This window comes from Formica exsecta, unplaced genomic scaffold, assembly GCF_003651465.1.
Source record: "Formica exsecta isolate Colony F162 unplaced genomic scaffold, ASM365146v1 scaffold893, whole genome shotgun sequence".
Lineage (NCBI taxonomy): Eukaryota > Metazoa > Arthropoda > Insecta > Hymenoptera > Formicidae > Formica > Formica exsecta.
In genome coordinates this window covers 412,230-424,969 of record NW_021853662.1, presented here as the reverse complement: position 1 = coordinate 424,969, position 12,740 = coordinate 412,230, and the positions used below count along the sequence as shown (strand labels likewise).

General features: G+C 30.9%; 1 protein-coding gene and 1 long non-coding RNA gene across 4 annotated transcripts in view; one reads left to right on the top strand and one right to left on the bottom strand.

Annotated features, from left to right (window-relative positions):
- Positions 1-596: 596 nt before the first annotated feature.
- The window catches only part of LOC115244942, a 16,040-nt gene continuing 3,896 nt past the window's right edge, over positions 597-12,740 (top strand). Inside the window, exon 1 of the long non-coding RNA XR_003885460.1 lies at positions 597-1,179. This is a non-coding gene — a long non-coding RNA (uncharacterized LOC115244942). The remainder of the gene's footprint in view (positions 1,180-12,740) is intronic.
- The window catches only part of LOC115244941 (5-oxoprolinase), a 17,765-nt gene continuing 7,807 nt past the window's right edge, over positions 2,783-12,740 (bottom strand). For 2 of the 3 annotated variants that reach the window (XM_029822964.1, XM_029822965.1), the window contains 3 exons: positions 12,405-12,586; positions 12,098-12,257; positions 9,017-9,446 (listed from right to left, as the gene is read on the bottom strand). In XM_029822964.1, the coding sequence (XP_029678824.1) occupies positions 9,222-9,446; positions 12,098-12,257; positions 12,405-12,586 (567 nt within the window). In that variant the 3' untranslated portion in view covers positions 9,017-9,221. Of the gene's footprint in view, positions 3,158-5,217; positions 5,353-6,026; positions 6,032-9,016; positions 9,447-12,097; positions 12,258-12,404; positions 12,587-12,740 lie in introns of those variants that run through there. The other variant, XM_029822967.1, reaches the window with a different exon arrangement.

Here is a 12,740-nt window from a genome sequence, read left to right as displayed (position 1 = left end):
GAACGGACATGTGTGTTGATGAATGCAGTAATTGTTTTTTTATCTCAAGCAAAAATAGCGTTATATATTCTAGAATCGATTGTATAATTTGCTATCATCTTTGCAATTTTGTACCCATGTCCACAACGTAGAGAGTTTCTTAGTGAAAATTAATGATAGATTTGAACTGTATAAATAAACTTAAAATAGATAACTATCTATTTCACGCTAAAACAAAACTAAAGTTTTCTTGTAAAGCCAAAACTCGATAAATATTACTTGATCAAGAATGAAGAATTTACTATAAGATATTCTACAATTTGTCGAGCATTATTTTTTAACGGCTAATCTTTCTGCTTATTTTGAAATCAACTATTCTTTAAAAAAAATAGTTATTTTCAAAATTTTATATTTTATAACTGAGCATTAAATTAATATTTTATTAAAGTAAACTTTATTTTTGAAATAAACTAATAAAAATATAATTTTTGGTTTAAAATTTAATCCGGAAAAGAATTTTATCTTCTTTTTTTAATCATTTATAATTTGGACAATATTGACATTTTGACATTGTCGTTAAAAAAAAATGCGATATTAAATCTTAATTATCTTCATAATTTATAATTCCTCTTTTTCTCTCTTAGAGAAGGTAAAGGTACTTATTACAATCTCTTCTGATGCTTTTGGAATATCAGGACCTATCGATATCTCTTTCTTTCCTTTGATATCTCTTTACGTCTAAGGGGCTAAAGTCACTTAGCCGAAATATTTGAGAGAATCGATAGCTGCCTTAATTTGACATGACTCGCGCTTGACGCAAGCCGGACAAAGAGGCAAATCAAATGAAGCGAACGCAATTGAAGCGAACGTTGTCAGCACGATTATCCTAGGCGTCGTCGTTAGAGCTATCGAGTTATCAAATGAAACGCTGCGCTCTCAGAGATGCCTTAGTGAAGTTCCGGTCGTTGAAAGCGTGGCGCGTATTAAATGTCCGAGGGAACCGGGAATTAACATCGTTCCGCGTTGTTTCTGGCTGAATAAGCGCGCGAATTTTCTTGTTCGGCACTTTAGAAAATTACTCATATTTGCGTCATTTTGCAGAAGAAGAGAGGAAAGAAAGGAACAAAAAGTACGAAGAAAATATCACCTTATTTCGCAAAATTAAAGCAATAATCTGAGGACTAATTTAAAGACTACTACGTAAGCTTTATTTTTAATTTATTATGTAATTAATTATTCAGTCGTCCATTCGTTCTCGTTTGTATTTTCATGTTTAAACGCTACATATTGGTTTATAAACTTTCTTATAATGATTGCGGATGTAGTTGTTGAAGTGGGGTACATGGTGTTAATTTTTGAAGCACGCTTATATATAATAACAAACATGGTAAAAAAATGGTAAGAATTAATTAACAATAAATTAATTTCATTTATTTAATTACTAATAATTTGAACAAAATTTATAAAGAAATTATAATGACATAATATGCCTATTCGCGATTTATGCAAAACCGTTCGCGAGAAAGATCGCGTCACTCGTGCGGTGAATACGATATCTCGGCGACAAACGTAAACGCGTTTTCACGTTATTCCATTCATCAGGCATTTCCGTGAGCCTCGCAAGATCATAAAGGATTCAGAACGCGAACTGCCAAGTATCGACTAACTCACAGTAAGAGCGCAGGAACCACCGCGACAAACTTTTTAACTCGTAAGTCAATGCCGATCGTGCGTTACCGCGATTAACTCGAATCTCTCTCCTCGCAGGAAAAAAATTCTAAATGCAACCTTGCAATATTCGCGGCCGCACGTTAAAATACAGAATAATTAGTCTACTTCCGATTAGACATTAAATGGGTTCGATTATCAGGCTTGCTTTCATTTTTACACTCACGAAAAGAAAAAAAAATTATACAAAATTATGAAACTTTTATCTATCAAAAATGAGAGAATTTTATCCCGAAAAGATCGATATGCTATAGATCGTTTATATGAAAATAAAGTGTGCGTTGATTATGCATGCTTCGTGCAATGTTTCGCGCAAAATGACAATTTTCCGATATGCTCGCAAAAATACAACGCTCGGAAGTTCGAAAATCAGTAGTTACCAAGTATACGTGACGTCGATTTATTTTGCTATGCAAAATGAAGTCACGTTTTCCTGCCATCCATCGTAAACTCCGTGTAAACATATTCGTGGATTATACATTTCTCGAGGTAACATGCGGATGCAAATAGAAGAGCAAAAGCATTACGGTATACGATTTAAATTTGCGGTCAGTGCTTCAAATTGCATTACATTCAGATATGTTTTTTGAGATTGATCAAATTAGTTCAGTAAAGTTAGTTGGTTAAAGTAAATGAGCATGTATTTATTTAATTTATTGCGATATAAATAAAGTAAAAGTCGTGAAATAAAATAAACCATAACATGGACAAACTATTGCAGAACTGTTCGCTGTTGCATTTGATATTCGAGAATCAGTCGACTGATCAATCTTTCACGTTTAATTCATAGTAAACTCAAAGTGGCATTTCTGACAACTGGCAATATACTTGCAAGTTGAACACTTCTAGTTTTTAATTGCCACCTGTATAGATCTGAAGCAAATGTATTTTCAAATAAAATTAAAATACAGAAAAATTTTAATATGCAACAGCAAAATAAATCTCTCAATGTTTTGTATTTTAATCCCGTGTGTACATTTATTCAACAAATTATTTTATTACCGACTTTATTTCTGGAACATGCATGTACATTAATGCATTGAAGATAATCATATTATTTAATTTAAAATAATGCTTTAAAATAGAAGCTTTATCCAAAATTTCTTTATATGGAAGAGAAATTGTATTTTTTTATCAACAAATTATTCGCAAAAACTAATTTGTAAAATTAGTTTAAAAGGATATTCCATGTAAAATATTTAATTTATTGATATATGTACATTGAGAGAGAGGGAGAACCACAGAATTTTTTTCTTATTTCACTTTGCCACTTGGCGAATCATTATCACTGTAATTGTGGTAATCAAACTCATTTATCTCAGCTTGCTCAGCCTCGATCTCCTTCATGTACGGATCAAGGTATCGATATTCCAAATCCTGGTCATATGTGATCCACTTTTCTTTCGGCAGATGTATCTTCAGAAAACTCAGTTGTATAGCACGTATGAGCCTGCAAAGCGTACAAAACTGTTAAAGTCTTTATTTGATAACCACTGAAGAACCTTAATTGAAAATTGGCTACGTATATAGTCGCAAAGCGATTACTCCTAAAGCTTGTAATAAAAAAAAGGCACAAGAATGTCTGTCTCTCTCTCTTTCTCTCTTTTCTAGTTCGTAGACAGAAAAAGAAAAACAATTTTAGAAAAGCGTACTCGCCGGAAATAAAACTACCCGTCGCAAACAGGTATCAAAAGTAGAATACGAGCGCTGACTACCGGGTCTCAAATTAAGACCTCGTTAAGCGAATTTAGCACTTAATAAAAGTGGTGCCTTAGCAAGTCTTTGAAGCGTCCTGCAATACGCTGACGCATCCGACGACATTCTCGTCAAGCCAACCATTCATATCCGAGATAAATCTTAAAGAATCTACAAGTAGCTGCGAAGTTTAAAAACGTAATATACGACGTTGGCTGAATAACTGCTAAGATTGTAAATTTTAATTTCGAATTTTAATTTTTAATGAGATCAAATTTGCAATCGCGATATAGCTATTTAATAAAATGTTAAGGAAAAAAATGAGGGTAATACTCTCTTTCTCTTTCATTTACTTTTTCTCTCTTTTTCAAGCTTTTGTGAATTCATAACTTTACGTACAAAAATATTTATGATGTACATACATACTGTTTATATTTTTTTGTTTTCTAGAACTATGTAGAGAAAGAGAATCTTGTTTTCTCTAGTACTGAGAGAGAATCCATACTAACAATAAGTCTATGATATATTACCTGAAATTCCTAGCGTCCAACATATCCATTGGTAATCGACGTAGTGCTTCGCATACTACAGGATCGGTGTAATCTATGACATCATGTGTATAAAGCCCGTATTTGTTGTATCCTGTCCATTTGAATGCTAATTTTCTCAAAATAAACCCCCAGCTTTTTTTATTCCCGCAACCACACTGATCCTGTGCGAAATTCCGCTTTGATAACTTTAGATTTTTTATTAACGCACAATGAAATTTTATGATAAAAGACATTATTTTGCTAAATCTTATAAAAATGATTTTATAAATTCAGCAGCATAATACATATCGAAACATTAACCTCTTTATGATGTACGTTAATCTGCAACGTAGATTCAAATGAAAATCACGCATCTTTCTCTCTCGATTGTTTTAATTTTTTAAATATATGTAAAATTATTTGTGTCATTATCCATTATTGCCAATTAATTTTTGCTATTGACATATGTGTACTTATATTATAATATAAAAATTATTTTTAATTTCTCAAGTAAACGTAAAGTTGTTAAATATCTATTGTTTAAATATGTGTGCAAATATTTAGCGAGATTATTTAATTAACACTCATGGCGGAGATTAGTTGAAATTATAAATATTGAATATATCAACATATTAAAATATAAAATATTACAGATATATATTTTTATATGTTACTGAATAGTTCGTACAATATATATATATATATTTCATCTTACCTTTGTCATGTAATATATATATATATATATATATATATATATATATATATATATATGTATATACGAGTATATCTTAGATTAGGTGCGCGTAAATGCAATTTAGCGAATGTCCAAGACGTGATACACGACAGTCGGAATTATTTAAAACGCGGGAGAACACTTTTGCATCCCATGTCGTGCTCAATGTGCTCTAATGAGTTGCATAGTGGCACCGACTCCACGTAATACGTGATGAAACTTTTTGATGTATTTTATGTCAGACTATGTTATAGCATAATTAGATGTTACAAAAAAAGCAGAATACATGATACATGAAATTAATAATAAAAATTAATGTATAATATATTATATTATTTATGATTGTAATATATTAAATCTTAACATTTCATTTACTTTTTCTCTCTTTTTCAAGCTTTTGTGAATTCATAACTTTACGTACAAAAATATTTATGATGTACATACATACTGTTTATATTTTTTTGTTTTCTAGAACTATGTAGAGAAAGAGAATCTTGTTTTCTCTAGTACTGAGAGAGAATCCATACTAACAATAAGTCTATGATATATTACCTGAAATTCCTAGCGTCCAACATATCCATTGGTAATCGACGTAGTGCTTCGCATACTACAGGATCGGTGTAATCTATGACATCATGTGTATAAAGCCCGTATTTGTTGTATCCTGTCCATTTGAATGCTAATTTTCTCAAAATAAACCCCCAGCTTTTTTTATTCCCGCAACCACACTGATCCTGTGCGAAATTCCGCTTTGATAACTTTAGATTTTTTATTAACGCACAATGAAATTTTATGATAAAAGACATTATTTTGCTAAATCTTATAAAAATGATTTTATAAATTCAGCAGCATAATACATATCGAAACATTAACCTCTTTATGATGTACGTTAATCTGTAACGTAGATTCAAATGAAAATCACGCATCTTTCTCTCTCGATTGTTTTAATTTTTTAAATATATGTAAAATTATTTGTGTCATTATCCATTATTGCCAATTAATTTTTGCTATTGACATATGTGTACTTATATTATAATATAAAAATTATTTTTAATTTCTCAAGTAAACGTAAAGTTGTTAAATATCTATTGTTTAAATATGTGTGCAAATATTTAGCGAGATTATTTAATTAACACTCATGGCGGAGATTAGTTGAAATTATAAATATTGAATATATCAACATATTAAAATATAAAATATTACAGATATATATTTTTATATGTTACTGATCTTTTTATATGTACTGAATAGTTCGTACATTTTCCGCTGCGTTATATATAATTCTTTCTTTTCATTCTTTATTTTTGTAAAAGCGGGCATGCGAAACAGTTAGTTAAAAGTGAAGCGGATCGAAAACCTACAAAACCTCGCAAAAATAGAACCAGAAGAAACACTTTGTCGAATAGTTGAAAAATAAAAAAAAAAGGAGGGAAACATGAAGGAAAAAGCCGACGGCATGAAAGTTGCCCGCGTAACAATGCCTTTGCGAGCAATGCATTTCTATTCCGCTCGATTTTTGTATCGTCTTTCCATTTATCCTGATGCACATGAAAGTAAAACATGCACACAATACTGTCTTATTTCTTGCAATTCTTGCTACGTTAATGTTTTGTGTGTAGATGTCAACTACATAATTTTTTTTAATGTAGAACGAATAGAAATATTAATAGAGAGAGAGAGAGAGATAGAGAAATTAGAATGTCCCAAATCAGATACTTTATTAAAAGTTTAACATACTAAGTGTAGTCGCATTAATTAAGAATCGTTGTATATTGAATGACAACAAACTCTCGAAAGTATTCTCATCATGTTCTCGCTGTTGGTGAAAAGAACGCGTTTGGTATGCAAAAGCTAAGTAGCAAAAAACGACTGTGAATGAGGCAAAACGAGAAAATATACATACATATGATTCTCCTGTATTTTCGTAAAAAAATGGGGAGATTGTTGCCGGCGATGTATGAAAATCGATTTCAAAAACGGAATTAAAACAGCTATCAATGGTGCGTATATTTCCGCAAACTAACTTCTACAGGAACGCACGTATAATTACAATTACATTCCAGAATAATACTATCCTTTCATCTGTTTGTGCACAAATGCAAGCGAAGAATATGTATACATTTCTCTTTTATCATTTTTTTTTGTATATACTACACTGAATAAACTTTTGCGAGCATATTTGTTCTGAGCATATCGCGAATATGTAAACCATCGTCAACATTGCCGATTTTTGTGTGTTGTATTTTTGCATGCGTGAAGGTTTCTCGTAGAAAGACGTATTATTTTTATTTGCGTTTATTGTAATATATTAAATCTTAACATATTTTAAAGTTACATAGTTATTAATCTTGTAGATTAAATTAATTATAGCAATAATTTTTTTTATATATATTGTATTTGTACAATAATTTATATAACAAGAACATAAAATTATTAAATTCATCCTAGGAACATGTTTTTTATATATTTTCAAATTATTGAAATCTTTAATTAACTTTGGATATTAATGTAGTTTATATTTATAGAAATATAGATACTTTTCTCTTCATAAAAGAGAATACAATTCGTTTTCTCAATATATAGACGTTAGTCCTCTTCATTACTACCATATTTCGTGTTCAATTTCACACATATATCGCATAATCTTCTAATCTAAAATGATGAAATTATAAAGTAGAATTTCAATAGCCTCGTCCAATATTATGATCTTTTACGACTGTCGAACAGCAGAGTGGAAAGAATAACATTGTCGCCCAACCCACTGAGACGAGATCTCAAGAAGGGACTATCGCATCCATAAAGAGCACGCGGTACCATAAGAGTTTCAAACGGCGAAATCTCGATGAGATGAGTTCTTTTTTAAGAATAGTGCCGATTCCAGTAGTGTGGTTTGTAACAACTTCGTAAAAATCACGCCATAAAAATTTGTTCGGAAATGTTTGCATTCCGCGTACTTTCTCGCTCTTCTGTCGAAGTGTTGGCTTCGATTTCCATTTCATTGTAAAATATCGATTGATGTCACCTCTCGCCTGAGTTCGCCGATGTCTTGCCCTTTTTACTAGCGACTATCTTCCACGTTCCTATTCGTTCGTCTCCTATTCAGCGACAAGAATAATCGCATCGAGCCACCATGATATTATACTATCGTGAAAAAGACACTTATCGAAGAATATGTCATTTCAATTTCATTCGTTGAAATTATGTCTTTCTCATCGAGAGCAATAAAATTACAGATTTTAGTACTTCGTAAAAGTATCATGCGTGCACGATTAAAATGTAATTGGAAAAATAAGATGACATGTACAAATCATATTATCTCTATTTGTTACGCGCGATATAAGCAATTCATTATTAAATATATAAAACATTTTCATTTTGCGCTTCTCCAGCGCTTTTAAGGTGCCCAAATATTTAATATATATTTATATTTGATATATATAATATTTAATATTTATATTAATTTCTTTAAAGTGTATAAATAATATTTACACGTAAAAAGATAATACAAATATTTTTTATAATGTCATCATATTTTGAATGCGTACAAAAAAAAATAATCTTTTGCCAGCAAATTGTTAGAAGAACTTGAATAATGTTTTATGGAAATGCAATCATAATCCCGCCACTATGTAGGTCACCGCGATGACATTTCGGTCAGTAATTACTCGTGCCGGAAATGAAACGACGGCCATCTTGCATCTGCCGCAAATCGAACGGACTAGCAAATCGAGGAAATTAACCGCAGCAGATTTAATTCCTCTAGGAATTGACGATTCCTCGAGGACGCAAACCAATCGACTTGGAAGCGATGGTACAAATCAAATAAATGACAAAAATTTGAAAAATAAAATATAATTATTGGGATAATATTTTTCATGGAAAATATTAAAGAAAATTTAATGATGACTTGCAAAAATAGAATATAAGAATATTTTTATTAAAATAAATGCTTAATAATATATAATAATTGAAACATTCTTTTAATACATGAGAAGAATAATATAACATTAAAATAAGAAGACATAACAGGACGCAAAATTCTATAAGTTTTGTAACGGATTGTTCTGTTTATCGTAAGTCCATTAAAATAATCTAATTGCATCGGCAATCCGATTAATATAATTGGAAAACAGATTTTCTTTATTTTTAGATACATATTTCGGTTTATCTTTTTCACAAAGCAAAAATAATATACTGCATGCGCAAACGAATTGTTGAGAAAAGTTAGTTAAATTCCTCAGCATTTTTCATCTAGAAAAAATCGTAAAAATTCCGCATCCAAATTACAACAAATCATGTAATATTATATCTTAACAATTATTTTACCACAATTCCATATAATTATAAAATATTTTTTTGATATTACTGCATCAATTTATTAATGTATTATTTTTTATATTCATAAACATTGTTATGTTCAACTGATGAAAATTTGTTGTTAATCAGTTTACTAATATTATACATCTTCATATTTAATGTTAGTCACATTCGCTTTTCCGGAATGTGTTTTCACATTAGAATTTATCGCGCTTATGGCAATAACTATTATTATATTATTAAACAGATTCCTGAGCCATACGGTACTCAAAAAGACTTCCGCGCTCTGTGAAATTGCGCAAACTTTTGCTAGATCTCGAACGTTCGTATTTTGATGAAAGTCTTGTTGTTAGACGCCGAGAGTCGTAAACTTTCGAAGATAGAACTGAAGGTTCCTTTGCTCGCCCTTCTTTGCTAACGGGACCGTAACCACCACCACCTGGAGTTTCCATAATAAATCTATCCTGTTAAGAAAATTTTATGAAAAATTGTTAGCTTAGTTTTTTCTTAATAATAATAATTACATATTTATTGAATTACGGTGAAATAAAAATACTACATTGGCAATAGAAAAGCTAAAAGTTGATTTATATTAAAAAAAAAAAAAGACATGTATTTCTCCTTTATTACAGTATACTAATTTCTTTTTAAAAATGAACACATTTATACAATATTATTTTTTAATCTTATTAATATAAAATGCAAGATATATACGTACACAATTACATAAAATATAACAATAATTATTGTTGCTGTCGTGTATTTGTTACTTTTATATTGCCATTGTGCATTGAATATTATTATAAATGTAAAGATATACATTTTGTAATAATAATTTATAACGTGCTAATAGATGCTTTAATGGATATAAAGGTGTATTTTATTATATTACAAAGTGTCGCCGACAGTCAAACTTACCATCATTATATTGCAAGTTTATAATTATTAAATGTAGTGAGAAGCGCGACAAGAGCAGTAATGTTACGCCGCTATTGGTTTTTACACGTTCATACACAGCTATGTGCATCTCAACTTTTGACTAAACCGCTGGAAACTATTCTATCGAAACTTCGATGCAATATCGCACCACAAAATAACGTCATCAAAATTTTTGGAAAATTGCTTTCGCTCTTGCCGCAAAATTATATCGCATATTAATGGAGATTTATAACGCAAATCACGTGATGTAGAAACAAAGTATTTTTTAATTTATAAATAGAAAATTTTCAAATATTATATGTATCCAGAAAAACGTGGAAGTATTTATGTACGAATTTATCATTTAATTGCAAATCGTAATATATTATAAAAATAGCATTATTAAAACGATCTCTATAAATATTTTTTTTTAAATTACGCAAACATGTAGGCGCGCGAGAATTCATAATGTCGCATTTAAGCATTTATAGCGTCTTCCATTAGGAAAAACTCGCAGCACTGAGTGCTTGAAGCGTATATCATTGATTAATTAATAAGATATTAATAAGATGTTCTAAATACTGCACATTCATTAGGAGTGCAAAATGCTCTCAATGTTCACTGAAAGTAGTTTGCACTCCCAATGAAATGTGCAGCATTCAGATTATGCTCATTAAAATTACCAATGATATACACTTCAAGCACTCAGTGCTGCGAGTTCTTCCCAATGGAAGACGCTATTAGACAACACAGAAGACTGTGACAAATGAAAACTATCTTCTGTCTACACGATACTTGTATAATTACAAACTATATTTTTTAAATAAAATCGCATTAGGAATTCTTTTTTTATCACCATTCTCAGAATTACGCATCAATCCGCTTTTTAATGAGGTGCACCACCAACGCGTGGAATATTTTCCGGTGATAACGACCATAAAGATGCCGTTTTAAATGCGAAAAAGATAGAAACTTTTTGTTAATATTTTTTACAAGCCTCAAAAGAAAAACATGGGTGTAACGAAAGGAGCAAAAGTACCGGCAGATTCCGGTTTATATATCTGCATGGTAATTGCCACCTACATTCCACGGCGCTACAAAATTTTCGGAAATGTAAATGTATGTCCGCTGCCGGCTTTCATGCTCCGGTAACTACGAAAAGAAATTTTTCTGGCGTCAGCTAATGCGCGCACTTGTATAGTTTTTATCGCCTCTTCCCTTTACTACTGTATTTCATCCATCTTTCCTCGACCCGTCTCATATTTTTTATCTCGCTTAAGAAAACAAGTATTATAAAAATCACAAGGCGCAGGTCTCTGCGAGAATGTACAATGCTCGGTTTCTTTTAGCAGGACAAGAGATAAATTTTTAAAGATTTAGCTAGAAAAACATACGGAATCTATAGTATTTTATATATGCTTATAAACCATAATTTCTAATATAAAGAATTCAAATATTATGATAAACGTAAAAAATTTTTGTAGAAAATGTTAGGAAAACTATATTATACATTGTTTTAATTATATACATTACCCTGCCATTTTTTGCCAAATTCTCATAAATTTTTCAAGACAAAATATTTTCAAATCCATAATATCGTGCGGTTCCGAAAAAATTTTCGTTTTGTTTATTTTATAATTGAGAATGATATATCGAAGCTTTCTCGCTTATGTTTCAACATTTGTTTAACACGTGGCGTTTTCACGACAAACTTAAAACACGGCTACTATCTATAATAACACGCGCACACAGCTGCAAAGGAAATTATTTTACCCCTTGCTGCGTGGCAATGTACAAAGTGCGGTAGGCTGCAGATTCTATCTACCGGGATAAAATCTTTACGAGCCGACATAAACTATAGAAGATTTCACCATTACTAAAGATAGAGTATCTTCATCTCTGCGTATTCCTTAAATTCTCTCCTCTCCGCTACGCTGACTTTAAACTTTATTATGCAATTACTTCCTCGAGAGAAATAAATGTATATCAATTGTCCATTTATTGCTATCGGCGTAATTATACTTTATAACAATTATATATAGATGTATTGTTTTATTTTTATGTAAAGTATTTATACAGTTTATATCAGTCATTATAGCAACATGTGAATTATCTCTTTTATGCAATTATCTGCAAAATCAATTCTTTCCGACATTCATGATAATTACATACTTGCGAAAGATGTAAAATTGCTTACCCCTGCATAGACTGGAATGGCAGCTTTCGGACCTAAGTTGATTCGTCTGCCGTCAGCCCGCATTAAAATATTTAAGCCACATGCCCCTTCCTCCCCGTCATCATATCCAGGTGGATGATGCACCCTCCGTTCGGTTAATACCGATAAAGTCATCGGAGCTCTGTAAACAGATATTCAACAATACTTATGAATAAAGCCGACACAATAATTCGTTATCAATCTCAAAATTGAATTTTTTACTCGGAGAAAAATTTATACAAATAATAATATTGATATAAATTTGATATTTAACACTGTCTTTAATTACCTAAATATCATCTCACGCACAACACCGTCACCACCAATATACGCCCCATTACCACCGCTTTCAAGTCGAAGCGAAAACTGATTAAGTATAACCGGATAGCGAAGTTCCAATATTTCTGGATCGGTGATTCTAGTATTAGTCATGTGCGTGTGAACGCCACTTCTGCCGTCCCATGCCGGCCCCTGCGAGAACACAAACGTATTTGTTAAAAAAGTCTGCTACAGTAACATTAAACAATATAATAATTTATAAATATTATAAATTAAAATAAAATGCAAGACTTTCTTTTTATCTTATACAAACTTTTTTAATATATATCGTATGCATATATTATAG